This window comes from Gossypium hirsutum, chromosome A12 (assembly GCF_007990345.1).
Source record: "Gossypium hirsutum isolate 1008001.06 chromosome A12, Gossypium_hirsutum_v2.1, whole genome shotgun sequence".
In the NCBI taxonomy this organism is placed as follows: domain Eukaryota; kingdom Viridiplantae; phylum Streptophyta; class Magnoliopsida; order Malvales; family Malvaceae; genus Gossypium; species Gossypium hirsutum.
This window is the reverse complement of record NC_053435.1, coordinates 15,356,708-15,378,738: the sequence shown is the minus strand read 5'-3', so window position 1 is coordinate 15,378,738 and position 22,031 is coordinate 15,356,708. Positions and strand designations below refer to the sequence as shown.

The window sequence follows — 22,031 nt, the reverse complement described above, 5'->3', positions numbered from 1 at the left end:
TAAATGGATGAAATATAAAATTTTATTAAAAAAAAGGGTGAAAAGAACAAAGTTTTGTCCATCTTTGTTCATCATAGCCTAAAGTTAGAGAAGAGAAAGGAGAGGAGAAAGCTCTTGAATGTTCAGTCACTTGGGGAAGAAAATTGAAGGTAAGTTCATGGTAGTTTGCTTCTATCTTGAGGTTCATGAGTTCTTCTTGATTCTACCTTAACTCTTGAAGCATATTTTGGTTTTTAGTTGTGTTGTGAGCATTTAGTCATGAATTAAAATGAAGGAAATGGTTGTTGTTTCATGTTCTTTTGATGAAAAATGGAAGATAGGTGAAGTTGATACAAACAAATGAGCATGCATGTGCCTTAGATGCTAAAGGGAAAAATCGGCTAACATGTTGTGCTTTAAAAAGATGAAATGGAGATTATACTTAAGTAAAATCATAGATATGTGATGATTGATTGGTGATATACATGTTTAAATAACATGCATGCAAGGTATGTGTGAAAGAGTGATTTGGTAATAAATCTGCTTGGGGCAGCAGCAGTAACGTGACTTTGGAAAATCACCATAAATTGTGAGAGATGAATTAGAAGCTGAATAAATTATGTAATTAAAGCTTAATGAGTCTAGTTTCAAATGAAATAAACTAGAACATATTTTGAATTCTGTACAATGATAAATTTTATTCGTAATGAAGAGTGGTCAGATTAGTCAAACATTGAAACATGCGAAACTTTGAGAAAAATCTGGTATTGATTGGATAAACCAAAAATTCTAAAAATTTTATGGATAGAAGATATATGAGTCTATTTTCAGGTAAAATTAACGGCACTTGATTTGGAGTTTTGTAGCTCCAGTTATAAATGATTTAGTGACTGTTGCTTAGGAAGACGGCTTGCAGTGAAATTATGATTATGTGGTAAACACTGACAAAAATTTGTTAATGAGTTGCTTATTGATTTCTTATAAGCTTACTCTGATCTGTAGGTGTGGTTGGCCGAATATTGTAAGGGGTTAATACGTAGTTCGTATTTGAATAGTTAGATTAATGTGTTAGTAATCCAATTGTAGGCAGTTCGTGTGTGGATCTCGTCAGCATATCGTCGCAAACAGGTGTGTAACTAACACCCTCTTTCTTAGTCTGGATCGGCAAAAGTCGAAAAGCCGAAATGCCGAAAACCGGTATTTTGTAGATTTGCGAGTGTGCGAATGCTCGTGAGGTAAATCGATTAATGTTTTTGGTAAGCTGCAAAATTTGGACTGTAAAGTGCATGATTTCTGTGTCCTCGATATTTTTGGGCTTAATGGGCCAAAAATTGGAATGATGGGCCAACGGGCCCAATTCGGTAAGAACCCTCGGTACGTGATTCTGTTAGTACGTGAAAAGTAGGAATATGCATGAAAAACCCTAAAATAGATAAATTACTGAAATACCTTTAAAAGTGGAAAATTTACAGTTTTACCCCTGGTAGATAAATTATCGAATACCCCTAGGGTTAAATTGACCTAAATGCATGTTTGATTGTTGTTAATTACTGCATGCCATGTTGTTATTATCTGATGCATGGGATTGGGATATTGACGGAGGAAGTACTGAAAGTGGCTTGTCCACGTACTGGAGGCTTTGCCTCAATTTACTGTTAACTGAGCAGCAAGGCTGCAACTGTGGAGTGTTGGGCTGGGTGGGTTGAGCTATTCCCCACATGGAGTGTAGGGCTGGTACGGGTGGAGTGTAGTGGTTGGTGGGTTGAGTAGTCTCCCCAAATGGGCTTGAATATGTTATTGATGTTGCATGTATTTTGAAATGGGCCTATGGGCCATACTGTTATCTGAATAAGGGGCTAAGGCCCAGTTTATTGTAATCTGAAAAGGGCTCTGGTCTAGTACCACTATTACCTAAATGGGCTTAGGCCCAATAGGCTTGAGCTGACTTTGGCTTTGAATGGGTTTTCCTTACACACTGAGTTTCCCCAAACTCACCCCTTTTATTTTCATCCACGCAGGAAATCCCCAACTATAGTGGGCTTGGAGCTGTGAGGGAATTCGGAGTGGCCATCTGTTCTGAATGTTTGGTTTTCTTCTGGTGAACTGGACATCCTATTATTTACCTTTGAAGTTTTGGGTTTTTAAATGTAATAAGGCCGCTTAATTATTTTTGATAGTTTTAATATGTATTACTAAGATAGGTATTACTTATTTTAACTGTTGAAATTGGATAGCTTTAGGACGCGTTTTCAAAAATAACAATTGATTTCAAAATAAAATGACAACAAGCAAAGCTTCCGCAATGAAAGTATTTTCCAAAATTAATCACTTTTCCTAAAAATGACATAATCAAATCGGTTTCCTAGAAATATCCCTGACGTTATGGTGTGGCAATGGCGGTATGCATGTCTAGGATTGGATCCGAAGGGAGCTTGGTACTTAAGCAGTCCGATGGACTCACCACCTCTTTTCCGGTTTCCTACCTGGTGCACAGCTTCCATTCACTTTAACCTATAATGAAATTATCTTTTAAAACACTAAATAGGTTTTTCTGGATCAACAATATAAAATGTTTTGAACGCTTCGATGTGGCATGTCGGATCTGGCCATAGCGTCTGCGCCGGGTTTGGGGTGTTACAACAAGAGCCAAACAGAATATGCCACAATGAGAACATACAGAATACACCACAAAGGCTAATAGAATGCCACAAAGGCCAAACAGAAGTACGTCAAAAAGGCCAAATAGAAGTAAGCCACAAAGGCTAACCAAAATACCACAAAGGCACCCCATGAACTACTGTGTTTGCTATATGAGTTTGCCTAAACTCACATGGCGTGAGGTTTTGTAACACATCGGTTTGTGCAAGTGTACACAATTGTTATTAAGTAATAAGTAAATATAAGAGTTATTGTCTCTATATGGACTATATATGTTAATCAATATTTTGTAAAATTAAAGTTAACAATTTGGTGAGAAAAACACAATAGTTTTGATTGGTTGATGTTAAGAAAAAATAATTATCTAGATGCAAAATGATCCCTAAATGCAATGTATGCAATAAAATGTATGAGATAGATTTAGAAGTAGAATTCACAAGATTTCAACAACGATAACATGAATAGGCTAGAATAATCATATCAATTAACTTAGTTCATTTTCATCATGTCAATAATGTTCCAGAAAATATTCCATGACAACTCGGTCTTTCATGAGCTTGAAACCAATATTAAATCCTTTCAAAATCTTTAACTTAGAAAAACATGCATTTTACTGATCATATTCAACTAAGGTTTTCTTAGAATTCATGTGAAGTAACAGGGACGGGTTAGGTTTGAAACAATTTAATCACATAAACCTAAAAACTATGCAAGATAATAGAGCTCTTTCGAGTTATTATGAACCTTTAATTTAGTCGAGTTAGGATCTAAATTAAGCATGCACTTTTCAATTATTGTGTCCATTAGTCGTCGTCTGGTTAGGATCACTTAACTAATTCTAATGCATTCAATCATGTATGAATGAAATACATGCTTTAATTTAATTGAAAACATGATCGACTGAGGCATAGAAGATCATAACATGATTTAAATGATTTTATTAAATTGATGCAATTATCCTAGCTAAACAAAATTAAGCTACCATTGTTAATGAAAAAACATTAAAGCAAATTGCAAACATGTTGAATAACACGAACAACAATAAAGATTAATAAAGAAAACACTTAGAATAATTTCGGCAATCTTCTGGAATTGATCGTGGTGGCTTTCTCCAATCATCGTAGTTGCTCTTTTGCAAGATGCTTCTTAAGGTGGCAAGCCAAGAGAGAATTTTCTCAAGGAATTGCTAACTAAATGAAGGGGAAAATGGAAGGTTTATGAATGAAAGGTTAATGAATGATGAAAGGAAATGAAGGATTAATGTTAAGTGAGGGATGATTAAAAGATGAGGGATGAGGGATGATTGAAATGGGGAATGAGTGGAGATATTTATACTTGAAGTAGATCTACAAAAAATAGAAATTGGTATCCCTCCATTTTCTCTATTGCTTGGCCGGCCACATTTTGTGGAAGAAGGTGGATGATGGTTCCTTTATTTGACCATAGAATCGTGCTAAATTTAGGCATGAGTTGGATGGTTTCAAGGGCAATATTTGTGTGCTGATTTCCAATGATTCTCCAAATGTAGAGACCTCCAGTAATTATCCCAAAATAGATTTTTGGGCAGCCAACATGCATGTATCGAATTTGGGCTAAACTTCCCTTTGTTGGATGGTTCTATGACCTATTAAATAATCAGACTTGTCCACCATGTAGCATCATTTTAACTGGGTCAAAATAACACCTTGTTGGCCCATTTAGCATGATTTTGTCGTCCAACATAGGAAATAAATAGCTCATGTTCATGCAAATTTATAATAAGTTCTTTATTAAATCAACTTCATGGTCCCACTACACAATTAAGTATAACACATTAATTAATAACATGAAATAATTTAATTTATGCACAAAATTCATGTAATAAAGCACAAATTTGCATATTTTATAAATTCATGTCCATTATCGAGGTTTAAGCAAAATTCACTAAATTAATTAACAAATACTCGTGATTAGTATTATTTTTAAGTAAAAATGTGGTAAAAGCTACTAGAAAAAACCTATATAAATTAGAGTTTACAGATTTTCCCATCATCGCCTTGGGACATGTAGAAAACCTTAGTAGATAAATGCTGCTTATCCGTCCTTTCCAAAATGTACTATGGCCATGGGCTTTTCTTTAGAATTTTCATACTAAAATTCATGTTTACTGTCCCAACAGGCTTCATTGCATACTAGCGCGATGTCAAAACTTATATCACAAATTTTCATCATGTCTCATACACATATCATATGTACACACTCATGAAAACTATACTCATTTTCCTATTCAAGTCATATTTCTTTACATATTATCCATGCATCAACACAATCATGCATACACATACAATTGTTTCATATAATCATATCATCCATACACATAGCACACTACGCACCTATAGATATTATACGAAGATCTCATATATACATTCAACAGTCGTTCAAGTACTCATGCATTACTATTGGAGCATCAACCATAAAGATCACTTTAGAATGACTTGTAGTATTTGAGTGTAGGGACTCACCTAATACTCATTTGTTGTAGTTTGAAGCTCTAGACTTAGACATCTTTCTCGAACCAACTGCAATAACTGTTTAAAGAACATAGATTCACTATTACAACCCTCATGCATTCAAATTGTAATACCCTTAACTCGTATCCATCGCCATAATCAGATTATGAGGCGTTACCGGACAATACTGAACATTCATAATCATTTCGTAAACATCGAAACATCATAGATCAAACATCAATATGGAGTCCAATGCATAGGTCATTAAGACCTTCAACATGTATTAGAAACGGGTCGGGGCTAAATCGAACACATATAAAATTTTTTTGAAAGCTTAACATTTTTCCAAGGTTTATAGGTCACACGTCCGTGTGAACAGGCCGTGTGCTTGGCCATGCCAAAACCGGAGGGTACACTGACTTTAATTCGTAGAGTACCCTAGGGGACACACGGCCGTGTAACATGCCCGTGTGGACAAAAGTAGGCCATTTGAATAGCCAATTTGTCACCCCAATTGGGTCAAACCTACAAGCACCAAAACTATGCTTAGTACATATACCAAATCATATCAAAAACATATATACAATCACAACCAAAACCAAGCCATATCACATGGCTATATATACATTACATTCATATTGACATAACTCTAGCCTATACATGCCACTTAACCACAAACTCAAAGCTTTTATTTACTGAAATGATAACCAGATAGTGTGATGAGATCTCCTACGACTTCCAACCCAAGCAAGTCTTCGAAACTCTATAACAAAGGAAAAACACACAGAGTAAGCTTCGAGAGCTTAGTAAATCATAAAAAATTAAATCTTCACAAAATCATGCATATAGTTCAACTTGATTAAGTCAAAATTTAGTTAACTTCATACACATATTCAATCACTTTTCTATATAATCCAACATCGCCACATTAAGTAATTTCGTTACATAACCAACCAAAACATAGTCATTTATTTCATTTCATGCATAAAAATATATAAATTCCTTTTTATGCATTTCAAAACTCGAATAACCATATTCCATTTTTTTTTCATAATTCTCTTGTCCAAAACGTAGGACCACAATTTTATATAACAAGCACATTTATAATACATCATTCCTTTTCATATATTTCACATATCATCATTTGAATCATGCTCACATTTCATATCAGAATTTCATATATACATCCCATGTACCTGAATCATATATGGCAAATCACATTTACAATTCTACCTTTCTCATATAATACATTTGATCATATATAACTTACTAGTATCCACATCTCGTTTTCACCTAGATCATATATTTACTAATCATAATCATACTCGCTTTCATTGCATAATTTTTCATCTACTACATATTTAACATCATCAATCACATAGATTCCGTACATACTTGTACCATTATGTTCTTACCTATCACCTTTATCACTTTAATGCTCGAAGCACCAATTCATTCGATTATCAATGAACATTCAACGAACTCGCACACTTAGTGCTAATTTATTAGCCGAAGCTATAATTATATCGCACACTTAGTGCCATTACATTAAACCAAACTCATATCGGTATCGCACACATAGTGCCATTTGCTCAGCTAATGTTGTTATAATCTCACACACTCAGTGCCATTTTAATAGCCGTAGCTATTTCATTTATCGCACACTTAGTGCCACAAATTCAGTTCATATTTTACATACTTCAACTTCACATTTATATTCTTTTACAACTTAATTCAGCATATATATATAATGCACATACATTTCAATTTAATAACATTTAATTACTTATGAACTTACTTCATACGGATACGAACAGACCGGAACAACTATTTGATAATTTTCGACTTTCCCCGATCCAAATCCGATTTTCTCATTTCTTGATCTAATTCAATGAAAATTCAACTTATGTAATCATATACTCAATCAAATTCATCTAAAAACACATAAATGGGCTAATTACCTTTTTCCCCTGACATTTCACATTTTTCACAATTTAGTCCCTATTTCACAAAACACAAAATATTCAAAATTTGACCACACTCATGCTTGGCCGAATTTTCCTCTAGTCCTTATATACAATTTATTTCACATTTTAGTCCCTCAATTTCTCATTTTCACAAATTAGCCCAAAATATTCAAATTCATCAAAAATCCTAATACAAAATATATTTATCTATCATCAAGCTTTTATATTTCACCATTTATCATCACAAAGCTCACAAAATCAACAATGGCATCTCATGAAATCATCATCAAATTCTAAAATTTAAGCATGGATTTTGTAAAACACGAAGCAGCGATCTCAAAAACGTAAAAATTATCGAAAACCGAGCTTAAAACTTACCTAAATCAAGCCCCAAATGTGCCGAACCCTTAAAATTTTTTTCTCCAATTCTTTCTTTGCATATTCGACAATAATGAAGCAATATGGCCATACTTTTGTATTTGTTTTATTTATTTAATCTATTATTATTCAATTTACCTAACAAACCTTTAAAACTTATTCTATTTACCAATTTGCCAAGCCATGAATTCCATTAACCCTTATAATGGTCTAATGACATTATAAATGCATCATATTATAAAGACAAATTCAATTAAACATTCTCACATTTAACTATCAACTTTTTCTTTTTACGTGATTAGGCCCTTTTTACCGAATTAACCACTCAAATGGTAAAAATTCTTTACGAAACTTTCACACATCTCTAATATCATACCGTAGACTTTATTAAAATAATAAAATAAATATTTTGACTTCAGATTATGGTCCCGAAACCACGTTCTGATTAACCCCAAAAATGGGCTGTTACACAAATTACTTAACATCTGAACCGGACATAACCCCCATGCAAAACTTTATACTAACAACTTACTGTTCATATACCTCTTACAGACTTACTCTTTCAAAACTTAACATGCAGAGTGATGATACTTACCCAGAGATGGAATGACCACTAATTAAATCAAGAACCTTAGCTTCCAACTTAATGAGGAAGAGATATCAATAGATTTGAGAAGAAAAAATCAGATATTAATATTGAAGAAAGAAGAATCTTTCTTATAATTCTTCTCATGCATATATATAACCCCATCCCACTTAGTAAAACTTAACAAGTGTCACTTAATTCAAAATTTGTCTTTCCTAATGGCCTATAGATTTCGGGAGAAACATAAATGAGAATCCTGCATAATGGATATTAGACCAGTCAATTCAGTTGGTTCCTAACTAGGTCACTTTACAATCCAACTAACACAGAACTCAAACAAACAAGGCATACTATATATTTGGCGGTAACTCAAACCATAATTACTTTTTTGCTTACACATTCTTTTTCTTTAAATAGCAAAATACCCTGAGATCAATTCTTCACTTACTTACACGGCAGTTACTATACACCCACACATATTTGTCGAAAGAAGCAAATAAGTGAGTTATACTTCGCCAAACAGAAAATTTCTCTACTACACACCTTAATCTCAAATCCGCCAGGCTTGGGATACTAAAGCCTTCAAATCATCTCAATTTTGATTTTTCAACTATATAAAAATGTTTGAAGTTTTAGTTCATAGTAAAATCTTTACCCTTCTCAACCTGAATGACCTTGATTTAAGTCGAAGTCTCAAACATTTGGTTTATGATTTAAATGGATCCTAACATGTATTCAATGATCCAAAATAATTTCAAAATTATATTTTACTTTTTTCTTGAACATTGAGAAATGCTTTAAAGAAAATCTATAAGGGTGTCAAATGGTGTTTTATTAAAGAAATTTTTTTTCTATAATTTAAAAAATGCTCCAATATCCCTTCCATTTGTATTGCAAGATGGGTGAGAGATTTTACAAATAAACAAAAAATTATTAATCGAAATAATTACAAAATTTGCTATACCAAGGAACAATATCCTAACAATTAATGCACTCGAAAATTACACCAAACGATGAAGGATGAAAGTCCTTTATATAAGCTCCACGTCTAGTTTGAATAAACGATAGAATCAATTCCCCAAAAAATACTCGATGCAAAATCCTTAAATTTCTTCATTAATCTACTCAAAATAAATAAAATAAAATTCTTGTAAATTTAAGATTCTCCCGTATCTAATTTCCTTTTTTTTAATCTTAATTTGATGTTACTAAAAAGTAATCAAAATCTATTGCAAGTCCAATTTGCTAAGGTTTATAACATTACTCATAATGTGCTATGTAATGCTGTAACATTTAATGCTTTAGTAGTTTGCTCTAACACAATTAGAATTAAAACATAAAAAATTATTCTTGATGGCATACATTAAGCTGGCAAATTTATCGTCTAAGAAAATTCAAAAATACAGAAAATTTTCTGAACCAAAACTAGATCAAGTCTTGAGAAGCATTTGTAGATAAAATAATTCGAACAAATTAGAAATTCCCATGTGACTTACAAATTACCATGCATTAAAAAGATTATATAACTTGCCATGTCATTATTATTTATTTCTACTTTAATTAAGAGAAAAATAAATATTTTATAATGAGATTATATTCTTTAACAATTACATATATTTAATTGAATTAAATTAATTTATAGAAAATGTGATAAAAAAAAATAAGGTCTTTTTAACTCTCCTGCAGAAATCATGTTCAATAAAAAACTTTTTTATTGATTAACTCGTACTATAAAAACCAAGCCAAGAAAGAGGATTGAGTATTGAAACTCTCTCCAAATTTTGAAAATTCTTCCCATAAATCCAAAAAAAAAAAAAACTCTTAAATAACATTGTGCATGTTTTTAGGAAATCTCTAAAAATTAGTTTTTCAATTTGATTAAGTTGATACAAATGAGATCAAATTCATTCTTTAAGTTTAAAAAATCTTTGAAACAAATTTATTCGCCAAGATTAATTATAAAAAATTCTTAGATCAAATTTGCTCTAATCTAATTTGGTTTACAAAAAAAAATTAATTCTATTTTTAATATCAAGTCTCAATAACCTTTAAATCTAAATCAAATCATATTTTAAGTTAAGCATCTTAGCATCTTTTTCACATCTATTTTTGAGATCAACATTAGACAATCTTTGAAACAAATCAGGTTCATTCAATATCAATTCTGATAAATTTTGAACTGAATTTTTGCCTGAAAAAAGAAAAGGCTATTTTAAAACTTTGAAAACTATACCTAAAACTTACTAAGAAAGTTTTTTGATTTGTGACGAAATTTTCAAATCATATTTGAATAGAAAATTTGTGTGTACACTTAATTCCAATAAGAAAACATTCCCAAACCTGACAATATCTTTGAACTTGTCAATGTTTAGTGGCTGAAATTGAAGCCTAGCTAATGGAAGATAGCTATATATTCGACTTTTGTATAGATGAGATGATAAGTTCATATCAGATAGGCATGCTTTCCTCTCTTTAAAGTTTATTATAATTGATGGACCCATTTTGAACTTGGGTCCAGTTAGAGCTAAGGTCAGTAATTGCAATCATAGATCTGAATATTGCAGAAATAGAATTAAAAAGAACTTGATGGGCAAGTTTTCGATCATTACTTCAATAAGTTGGCAAGGAACAATAGCCAATAATGGTGGGGTTTTGGAGTGAGATTAATATCTATTCACCATTACTTAATGAGGAGCCTTCATGGTCAAATCTTGTAGAGACATACCCACATGAAGTTGGTGAACCTCCTTTCAACACACCCTACGCATGGTCTACCCTACCATCACTTATAAGGACAGAATAAAAATATTTTATGCCTCAGATAAATGGGTCTGTTAGGTCAAATAATTTTCTTTTGGATTTAAAATTACTTAAGAATCAGCCTTCCTGTCCAATATCACTTATACCCCATTATTCAAGCTATTTATTTTACATCTAACTATAGCTGGGCCCTTAGATTTAGAAACTATATCTTATCTGCATAATTTGTTAGTGTTATAGTGTCTATTTTTTTTTTCCTTCTTTTGTCCCGTTATTAGTGAGCTCACGGTTAATCCACCATGAAGTTCTTGGAAATTTATAAGGAAAAAAAATGGCCCATCATTGAATCCATCTCCTACTAGTTAAGTAAATATAATAGTGATATTTGGTATTCAAGAAACAAACTAAACATAAGTGGTTTTCTTAAGTCTAATACCTTCTATTATGGGGAAGTAAAATTGGATTTTAATAAAATTTGAGGTTGAGTTGAATCCAACCTCAAATAAAGTAAAATTTTATTATCGTTGATGTCTTTAATGAAATTATATCTTTGACTAAAAAGAAAATTAGACCTTCAAACAACTTTTAGGACACTCTCAACTTTATTATAAAAAGATATAGTTGAAAAATATAAACCTATAGTCGCATCTCTAGTGCAAGTATATGGTAATGAAAAAGTTGAAACTCCTCTTATCATCTTCATTTTTAGCTCTTTTGAATAAAAACTTCAAGTATAGAATAGAACATGAAGATGCTTGCTGTCATGTATCATGTGACGTGAGTTTCTTTCTTAGATGAAAAGAAAAAGCTGGTCGGGGGATTTGTTTATATTCTGCCTTAAATTGTCACACGTTGCCGGTGGGTCACTCGTATAATCCATTCAATATATCCCATGCAAATATATTTTGACTTGAAAATTAAAGTTTTTTTTTTATTAAGCAGCCCATAATCTCTTACCCTCAATGAGCTTCAAGCTATATAAAAAAACCAATATAAATACCTGTGGAAGTGCATACATGTTAAGCAGGTTTCTCCCCGAATCAGTCACAGGATATTGCAAAGTATCCTTGCATGCCGGTTGCTTTGAAATGTTAGAAACATTTACTTGCTTGCTGCTGCACTTAGGCTTTATCCGGATTCAAAAACTGATTTGTTTATGTAAAACTTGAAATAGATAAGTTGAGATTTGGCTTTCTTTTATCTAAATCTGGAGGAGCAATGCAGGAAAATCAAGTTACTTTCTCCATTTTCACATTTCTTACCCTCAGTCAGAACTAAAAATGAAAAAAAGCTGGAGTAGCTTAGTTGGCTATTGCATATGGCCCACCTTAATTCTGGGTCGGAATCCCTCAAGCGTTATTGCTTGTTGTGTACAACGACGTCGTTTTTGCTTGCTTTACTCCCATTTGTTCCGTATCTCCTTTTTTCTTTTTTTTTGTCCTGTTCCTGAGTATAACGAAATCGTGTAGACTTTGCTCTCCTGTTTCTTCCCTGTTCCTGATAAAACTAATCGACTACGGTGATTAAAAATTCTGTCATTTCTTGTGCTGTTCCTGATATTTATCAAAAAATAATATTAATATTATCAAACTAGAACTATTTTTCTAAAAAGGGAAATTAATACTTTAATAGAAGGTTCATCAAACAACTTGATTTGATTGTTTATTTTGTTTAGAGCCAAAGACTTTGGGAGACGTTGAAAACTCACCAAATATCACCTCAACTTCAAATTGAATTACTTTCAACAAACCTAGAAAAGATTACCCGAAACCCTTTGGAGGGAGCCTCTCCGTTTTCTGTTATAAACTGACATTCTCACATGGCGTTTATGTCACTGGGTCCCATAGGCCACAAGTTCTCGTTAATGGCTTACATTCTTTTCTGATTCTTTGCCTCTCTTCTACCCAAATCCTTCTCTTTATATATAATTTATTATTATTATATATCCTTTACAAATTCATCTTCACCTTAGGCGACCAGGGTGTTCAAAATCTTTAGAGAGGAAAGCAAAAGAATCCATTCTCCTCCTTCCAGTTTGCAGTCCCTGGAAAGCTGTACCCTATAACGGGATGGACGTGACACTGCTCGACAGACAACAAGCAACTTGTCCCCTTGAATTATGTGCAAGTTCAGTGCCTCTGTTTCAGAGTTATTTAGGTAGTGGACCAATAGTTGAGCTGAAAAGACCAGAAGCTTATTTGAGTGGTGATGGTTTTCACGAATTTGTCTACTTTCCAGTGGGTGGAGGAACAGAGTTTGGTGACAGTGAAAAGTTGAATTTGGTGCCGCCTGATGCTGCTCCCGGTTACTGTATTTCTCGGACTTCTAGCTGTCAGATGACAGCTTTCCATGCTGCTGCTATGAAAGAGGAAAGAGAGGATATGATTTTGGAGAAAATGGAATCCACCCCTGGCAGTGGCAGCAGAGAGAGTTTTACCAAGAGAAAAGCTGAGGTTTCTGACTTTGTCTTCACTCCAAATTTATTCACTTTGAAGAATGAATTTATCAGCTTCTGATTAAATTTAATCAATACGATGCTAAGGTGTTTCAGCTTCTGAATAAATTTAATGAATACGATGCTAAGGTTTTTCTTTGATTAAGGAAAGCAAAATATGTATGAATTGTTTACTCATGTGAATTACTAGATCAAATCAGTTCAATATGTAGTGTCATTCTTGATGTGCAGGTTGTTGCAGACCGTAAAAGCAAAGATAAGAGGATCAAAGGTGAACTGGAAGGGGAATCTGAGGTGAAAACAAAATGCAGTACACAAGTCTCCAGGAATTCTTCAAAGGAGAATTCCAAGGCTTGTGAGGTTCGGAAGCCGGATTACATTCATGTAAGGGCGCGCCGTGGCCAGGCTACTGACAGTCACAGCTTGGCAGAAAGAGTAAGTTCGAATTTTGTGTCTCGAGTTGTAATTGCTAAGGAAAATTACTAGTTATTTTAACTGGTATGGCCTTTACCTGTCTTTAATATACAGGCCAGAAGGGAAAAGATCAGTAAGAAGATGAAATGTTTGCAAGATTTAGTCCCTGGTTGCAATACGATCACAGGGAAAGCTGGAATGCTTGATGAAATAATCAACTATGTTCAATCTCTCCAAAGACAAGTTGAGGTATGCATATTGATCTTGTTAGACTTGAATATTTTACTACATTTTTCTGTTTAACTTATCAGGTTGTAATTTAATATTCTTGCAGTTCTTGTCTATGAAAATCGCTGCTCTAAATTCAAGTGCTGAATTCAATGTTGAAAACCTGCCTATAAAAGAGGTAAGAAAACAGCCTCGAGAATTGTCATTTCTCACTGTTTATTGGAGAAAATGAATTACAACAAGTGACTTCTTTTACGACTGACTCATGCTTAAATAATCATGCAATGAAGCTTCCTTCTTACGTCGCCAATTTTCCAGCAGCCGCTAAGTTACCAGCAATGCCCAATTTGACCTGCTTTCAGTTAAATTCAATGCAAAAAGAAGCTGTAAATTGCATGTTAAATGAAACAATGCATCCTCCCCTAACAGCAACTGAAGGAATTGCAAGTGCTTCTGTTTCTATCCCAGAACAAGCGCTCAGCTCATCCACCATAACTGTAATGTTTCCTGCTTTTATGATGTTAAATACCCCTTTTCCCTGATTTCCTGTATGGTGTTCTGAAAATGGCTCAAACTCATCACAGCAGCTGCAACCTTTTTCAACTTGGAACATGGATCCTCAAGGTCTTTACAATTTGTACAATATGGGGTTCCATTAAGAATGATCAACTAATTTTGTCTCCAACATCAACAGGTAGCTCTAGCAATATTACTCTTATTTTCTTTTCCAATTCCTTTGTACATATGTGTTACCTGGACTCCGGTGTGAGAGTCGGGCATGAGTATGTTAGCAGCTAAGGACTGTTTGTTTACTGGTTTTTCTGCAGATACTATTCTTGGAATCACGTCAAACTTCAAGAGGGATTGGAATTTTAAATGCTACTATTCACCTTCTTTACAGTCTTTATTTCAGTGATTCTTATAGTTACCATTCCTGAAATCCTAGAAGTATAAAGAGGATGTTTTTTTTTTTTTGGACATTATTCACCATGTTAATTCTTACAGAACTTATTACTACGAAAACTCCAAAAAATTACTCAATGAACAAAGTCTTGTTCTTCATGTATAGCCCCACTATTGGAATAAAATATCATCTATATGATCAACCATCATAAGTTTTTACATATTTCCACTTGTATAATGACTAGAGATATGTTTCTTGTCTGTATGTTTACTCAATACAATGAATATAGATATGTCTTTGTAGGCTGTAAAAGGAGAGAAAGTGTACAGGACCACGCTAAGACTAGCATAAAAAAGCAGATGGGAATAGAAAATGACAGAGGAGGCATTGTGTTGGAAACTTTAAGTCATTGTTGGGGGGTCAACAAAGATGATAGAGATGAGTTGAAAGGGCAGGAGCTAGGGGAAGAAATGGCCCCGCAGCCGCCCAACTTGTGCCTCATGCAAATATGCAAACTCCTTCATTAGCACTACAAAAAGCAAATGACAGTTCAGTCAGATTGTATTAAAACTAGGATTAAACCCCTATCATTCTTGATCATTACGGAGGCCATTAACAGTTTCATTTTCTTCAAGCATATTTGTATCAAACATTTACCCCTATCGGCATTCACTAACTGATCCAATTAATATCCCGCAATTTTTGTTTTGTCAAATTAGCTAAATGTGCGACAGATGAAACTTGATGGACCTGAACCTTGCGTACCGTAGGTCCTTACATCTCTTTTATGTTGTATAAATGGTCTATTGCAGGAATCATATTCCTCATCAATCATTCTAATTTGCTTCGGGGGAATTCATCACGTGCTCTCCACTGTCTGATAATAATAAATGTGACCTGATAGGTAGCTGGCTTGGAGAACAAAAGGACATTGAATATGAAATGTGGAAGATCGTCTGAGATTGAAGAGAAAGGAAAAAAAAAAACATGTTGCAGAAAGCAACCATATCTTTAGAACTAAGAACTAATAGATGATAAGAAGATATAAATCTATATCATGACATGATGAATAGGAAGAAAATGAGTTGATATTGACTCCCTCGTGCTTGTGCTTGTTCTCATCAGATAATAAGCTAGCTTCGAATGGCATCCATGATAGGTTATTTTATGTTTTTTTTTTTGAAAAAAATATAAGTAGAAATTCAGACCCTTAAAAAGGAGGATCTTCAAACAATCTTAAGCCTAGACTCCTAGTACGAACAGACTTAGCCAGATTATTTTATGTTTTATTGCCCCTTCTAATGACATTCTATTTTACATTAGTAAAGGCCGTTGAAAAAATCCTACAACTTCCAGACAAAACCTTAGGTAAAGAATTTGGTAAATCTCCACAAAATCATGAGTTAGAAGACATTAAAGTTTAATATATTATTTGGTACTTAAATTTGACAATTTCTCTAATATGATATTTGTGTTATTTTTTGGTCTAACGTGGTATCTAAATTTGACAAAAGTTATATATTTTGATATCCAAATGAAATAGTGTTAACTTATTAGTATATAATTCAGGTTTTAGGGTTGATATAATAGAAGTAAATTGCTAATATTATTAGCAATGAATTTTTCTTTATTTTGTTAACAGAATAAATTTAGTATTAATTATGAATTTGTTTAATTTTATGTTTAATTTATCAAATACAATCTGGTGGATATTATTAGCCATTAACTTTTATAAAACAAAATCTTAAAACCTGAATTAAACATTAAAAAGTTAAGGCTTAATGCATAATTTGGTACTTAAGTTTGACATTAGTTTCTAATGTAGTACTTGTGTTATTTTTTGGTTCAATATGGTACATATATTTGACAAAAAGTTATATATTTTGGTACTTCAAGATAACATTATTAACTTTTAATATTTAATTTGGGTTTTAGAGTTGATTTGATGAAGAATTTTAATCAAATCAACCCTTAAATAAGAATTTTTTTTTACCAAATCCCTTAAATAAGAATTAAATGACATTCATCAAACTATATTTGACTAATTAAATAGAAAGTTAAACAAATTCACAAGTAACACTAAAACAAATTCACAAGTAACACTAAATTTATTCTATTAATAAAATCAAGAAAAATTCAAACCTAATACTATTAGTAATTAGTTTTTATCAAATCAATCTTAAAACCCGAATTAACCAATAAAAAATTAATATGTCACCTTTGTATACCAAAATATATAACTTTTGTCACACGTGTATCAGAATGGACCAAAAAATAATACAAATACCACATTACAAGAAAGTGGCAAACTCGGGTACCAAATGATATATTAAACCAAAAGTTAACATTGTTATTTCAAGTACCAAAATGTATAACTTTTGTTAAATACAAGAACCATATTGAATCAAAAAATAATGTAGATACCACATTAAAAAAAAGTGTCAAACTTTGATACCAAATTATGCATTAAGCCTTGAAATAATTCAAAATAAAATAAAATCTTAATAAATCTTATATACTATTTTATCCTTTTAGATATAGATCTAAACCATTGCTTTTAAATTTAAGTTATTTATTTACTCGTACCAAGATGTGGAACAGACCATTGCTAATCAAATGGAAATCCAACAGCGGTTAGGATGCAGCATTGCACCAAATGTTTACCAAGCCCACTTTGGATGTCACATGACCACAGCATATCATTGGGGCATGCATACTTCCACCCATATTGAGCACTTTCCTCGCTATTGTGCTCAAATGATAAGTGATAAAAGTAACATATTTTAATCATGTTCTTAATGCATTTTTGGATGATTATTTATGTAAATTGGTGAATTTTATGCTCCTAATCCTTTAAATTCATGTTTTTATACTTAGGAGAGCATTTGGGAGCAAAAGGAGCAAAAAAGAGTGAAAATCAGACAAATAGAGCAGATTTCAAGAGCCACACAAGCTGGTACATAGCCATGTGTCAAGCCTTATCGATTTCACGATTCACATCCCAAACACATGGAAAAACGTAATTTTTAGGCTTTTTGTGCATTCTAAGGTCTATAAATACCAAATAGAATAAGAGAAGAGGGAGCAATTAGAGAATATTAAAGAAAACAACTCGAAGAACACCATTGGAGTAAGCTGTGAAGCATATTTCTATCAAGATTGAAGACCTCCTTTTAATTTCTTTTGAAGTTTTTATGAGTTTCTTTATTTTCTATGGTTATTATGTCTTTAAGATGTTTTTATTCACAAGTATGAACTAATTTCCTAGATACTTAGGAGAGATGAACCCTATGATGAATTCTATTATGAATTCTATTATTTGATTTTTGTCTTATGTGATAAATACTTGATTCTTGTTCTCAGTTATGTGTGTTTATCTCTTATTTTAATATTTATGAGATATTAATTCATGTTTAATGTGCTTAAATCAAAGGAGGAAAAGTTTCTGTTTAAGAGTAGATCTAGCATAATTGAGCGGAGTTGCATGCAATCCTAGAAATAGGACGATATAAATATATCGGATTAGAGTCAAATCCAATAGGGGAATCTATAGATCGAGTTAATGTAATGATAAGGGTTTCAATTAGAAATAAATTTCAATTAATCAATCTAGAGTCAATTGCTCTTAGTCTCGAAAGAGATATTAGCATAATTTACGGATTTCTATGGATTAAGATACCAAGTGAATAAATCGTTTAATTTATATTCATAATGATAGATGAAGTCTAGGTGGATTCTTTCTTGGGTATTGTTTCACTCATTAGTTATCATTCAATTATTTTCTTGATTTATTCTCTGTTGAGTTCTTTAGTTAATCAATTTAGTATATTTTAGCTTAAATCAATCACTCCAATTTGTCGGTTAAATAATAGGAAAATGATAATTACTATTACTTTTAGTCTTCGTGGATACGATACCTTTACTCACTGTAGCTATACTATTTATCGATAGGTGCACTTGGCTTTGTCATAACTTTAGTTAGTTTCATGACACATCACCATACTTGGAATGCCAACCCTTTTGCTGCTAATTTCTCTTCATAAACAGGCAGCCCCCAACAGCATTCTCTTTCAACAAGTACCTTTATTGATCCATAAGAGGATTCTCATCAACATTCTACCCTACCGAACATGGGATCTTATATACAAACCACCGGAATGGATCAAACCAGTCAACAAACTATTCTCACATTGTATGAAGCTATCCCTGTGAAAACTAAAACTATCAAACAAGAACCTAACGTGTATGCAAGTCCATTTTTCAACTATTAAGTTGTATACAACTATAACTTAGAGGATGAAAATTTCAACATTATTTACAAACATATGTAGCAATATGAGGTGTCTGATGACATTTATCCCCATAATAATCTCTACCACGAGGCACTCATTCAACCAATTGACAACCGATCAAGGTGCATAATTACTCGAGAATGTGTCAAAGGTTTCACAAATAATCAATACTACCATGAACCTTATAACACCCCTAACCCTTAATGATGCGATCTTGAGTTTGCAGAATGATTCGAGTCGTAGTTGTGCCCGATTATCAAAAAAGAGAATTATCGTTTCAGTTGGAATTGTGTATATTCGGCTAAGTATAATTGCAAGTAATGGATTCGAAAGGCTTGGGAAAAGAATTAAAATGAGTTTGGTTAAGGTAGTAGGTGCAATCGAAATAAGGTGATGGTTAGGATGGATAATCAAACTTAAGGCCAAGAATGAACCAATACTAAGAAAAGTATTAACCCGAGACTTATACGACACTTAAGGTGATATAAGTTGATAAAAGAACCTTGACCCACTATCTATATCGATATAGGAACCAAAGGTATGTTGGGTGAACGCCACACTCGGTTTAGGAGTGATAAGTTCGAAGAAGCAATACTGACGCCACTAGCAAGCTAGATAAGAAAACTTGAGTCTTAAATGAAAATTTGAGGTGAATAAACTCACAATTATGTTAAAACACATCAAAAAGTATTAAAAAGCCTGAATTACATAGAAATAGCAAAGTATTTATAGTTAGAAAACTAGGCTAGCCGAATGGCACTTTGGGTAGCCTAGTAGACAGTATGTAATAACTTAATGAGCTGAAACTTCTTGGCACCTTCATAGAATGTCCCTTGAAGGTTCCTTGAAGCTTCCTAGCATGGGAGATGTCAATGGGCAGATTCTAGAAGCCTTCAATCAGCTTAATTTAGCTACTAATGAACTGGACTAAGTTACTTAATGTTTACAAGACCTTTCATGAACTCTAGGCATAGGAGATGGCAATAGACAATCCATTTAGTCTTCCAATTCAGCTTAATAAATGAGCTAATGAATTGAGCTTGAAGTGTTAAATGATTAAGAAGCTAAAGAACTTTGAACCACTTCATTAATTCAGCCTTGGGTAGCCGGATGAGCTCCAACAAACTTAATGTGCATTTAGGCGCACGAACAGCCTTGTGTTTGAACTCTTGGATCCAAACGGCCTTATGGTGTGAAAGGATAGATTTGGGCAGCCATCAAGCTGTGAAAATGTTGTGAGATGATGGGACTTAATGTGAACAACATCTTGGCCATTGAACCCCACGAACAGCCACTTGGAGAAGCTCAAAACAACTGCTAGTCTTTAATTTTGCTTCTTACACTTAACCAAGTTCATTCTCCTTTCTTCAATGTCTTTCCAAGCACGTACCTGCACCAAAAAAATTCAGCAAATTAATTCCCTTTTAGGACACATTAGTTCGACTTAAGATATCATAAAATCAGCGCAGCAAAGACAAATTTAATGACTAGATTCTGCTGGACATATTAAATAACAGCAGCTAATAGATTTGTTCTAAACTTAACACATTAAAATTAGTTAATAATTATGTATGAACTAAGACACATTTAAAACAAACAATTAATTAAGTACTTAATTAGGACATAATTAAAACATGCGGTTATTTATATTGTCCAGATTATGACAAATTAATAACTTAAACTAAATAACTAAATTAACTAAAACAAATTAAATATCTTATTCCAGCATAATAAAACACAAGCTAAAGTGAACTAAAAATGAGCTTATTGAGCTAAGAAAGAGCTAGGTGAGCTTGAAGAAGATTGCAAGGCTTGCTCGGCTTGCTGGTCCAAGAGCTTTCGATAAGGCCAGTAACAATTTCGACCCAAACTTGATCAACTAAGGCTGTTGTCACATATTTAAATCTTTTAGCCCGAGCTTGAATTATCGAACCTAAAGGTAGCTCAAGCGGATCCATGTTAGTTCTCGATAAATCTTGGGACTTGGCTGTATCATTCCCCCCTCTTTGAAGCGATTTGTCGCCTACATCATAGGGAGATAAATTAGATACTTTGAAGCTAGCGCTTATGTTATACTCACCTGGAAGGTCGAGCTTGTAAGAGTTCTCATTAATTCGTTCCAACACTTAGAATGGTCCATCTCCTCTCGTCAATAATTTTGACCTTCGTTGAGCTGGAAATTGTTCTTTTCTCATATGAATCCAAACCTAATCTCCGGGTTCGAATACTACTCTCTTCCTTCATTTGTTAGCCTTGTGCATGTATTGTTCGGTCCTTTCCTCAATGTTGGCCCTTACTTTTTGGTGTAGTTGCTTTACGTACTCAGCCTTTCGTTTAGCATCTACATGAGCAAGCTGATCGTTAAGCAAAGGAATTAAATCAAGTGGAGTCAAAGGGTTGAAACCATAAACAATTTCGAAAGGTGAGTGTTTAGTTACAGAATGAACAGATCTATTGTAAGCAAACTCGATGTACGGCAAACACTCCTTCCATGATTTAAGATTCTTTTGAATGATAGCTCGCACCAAGGTGGACAAAACACGATTCACCACCTCCATTTGGCCATCCGTTTGGGGGTGACAAGTTGTTGAAAATAGTAGCTTCGTTCCAAGCTTTCCTCACAACGAACTCAAAAAGTGACTAAAGAATTTTGTGTCTCGATTGGAAACAATTATTCTCGAGATTCCATGTTATCTAACGACTTCCCTAAAGAACAAATTAGCAATATGAATGGCATCGTCAGTTTTCAAACAAGCTATAAAATGAGACATTTTAGAAAATCTATCTACAACAACAAAGATCGAATCTTTTTCGGTTTTAGTCTTAGGTAATCCAAGGACAAAGTCCATGGAAAGGTCGACCCAAGGCTCTTCGAGTATTGGTAGTAGCGTGCATAGTCCATGTGTGTTGATCTTGGATTT

General features: G+C 33.2%; 1 protein-coding gene across 3 annotated transcripts; it reads left to right on the top strand.

Annotated features, from left to right (window-relative positions):
* Positions 1-12,280: 12,280 nt before the first annotated feature.
* LOC107926822 (transcription factor BEE 2) lies at positions 12,281-15,040 on the top strand. 3 transcript variants are annotated; one of them, XM_016857762.2, is made up of 7 exons: positions 12,281-13,270; positions 13,504-13,707; positions 13,801-13,935; positions 14,021-14,092; positions 14,205-14,411; positions 14,502-14,608; positions 14,742-15,040. In XM_016857762.2, the coding sequence occupies exons 1-6, from the start codon at positions 12,887-12,889 to the stop codon at positions 14,571-14,573; spliced, it is 1,074 nt and encodes a 357-aa protein (XP_016713251.1). In that variant the 5' UTR covers positions 12,281-12,886; the 3' UTR covers positions 14,574-14,608; positions 14,742-15,040. The 3 variants fall into 3 exon arrangements, with proteins under 3 accessions (XP_016713251.1, XP_016713243.1, XP_040939866.1); XM_016857754.2 differs by having other exon boundaries at positions 12,479-13,270; positions 14,499-14,608; XM_041083932.1 differs by having other exon boundaries at positions 12,518-13,264; positions 14,499-14,608.
* Positions 15,041-22,031: the final 6,991 nt, after the last annotated feature.

Excerpts from the sequence above, each read along its gene's own strand:
- LOC107926822 (XM_016857754.2), top strand. The coding sequence starts at position 12,887 with ATGGACGTGACACTGCTCGACAGACAACAAGCAACTTGTCCCCTTGAA. Across the intron at positions 13,271-13,503 it reads TTACCAAGAGAAAAGCTGAG|GTTGTTGCAGACCGTAAAAG; the intron begins GTTTCTGACTTT and ends CTTGATGTGCAG. Across the intron at positions 14,093-14,204 it reads AAAACCTGCCTATAAAAGAG|CTTCCTTCTTACGTCGCCAA; the intron begins GTAAGAAAACAG and ends CATGCAATGAAG.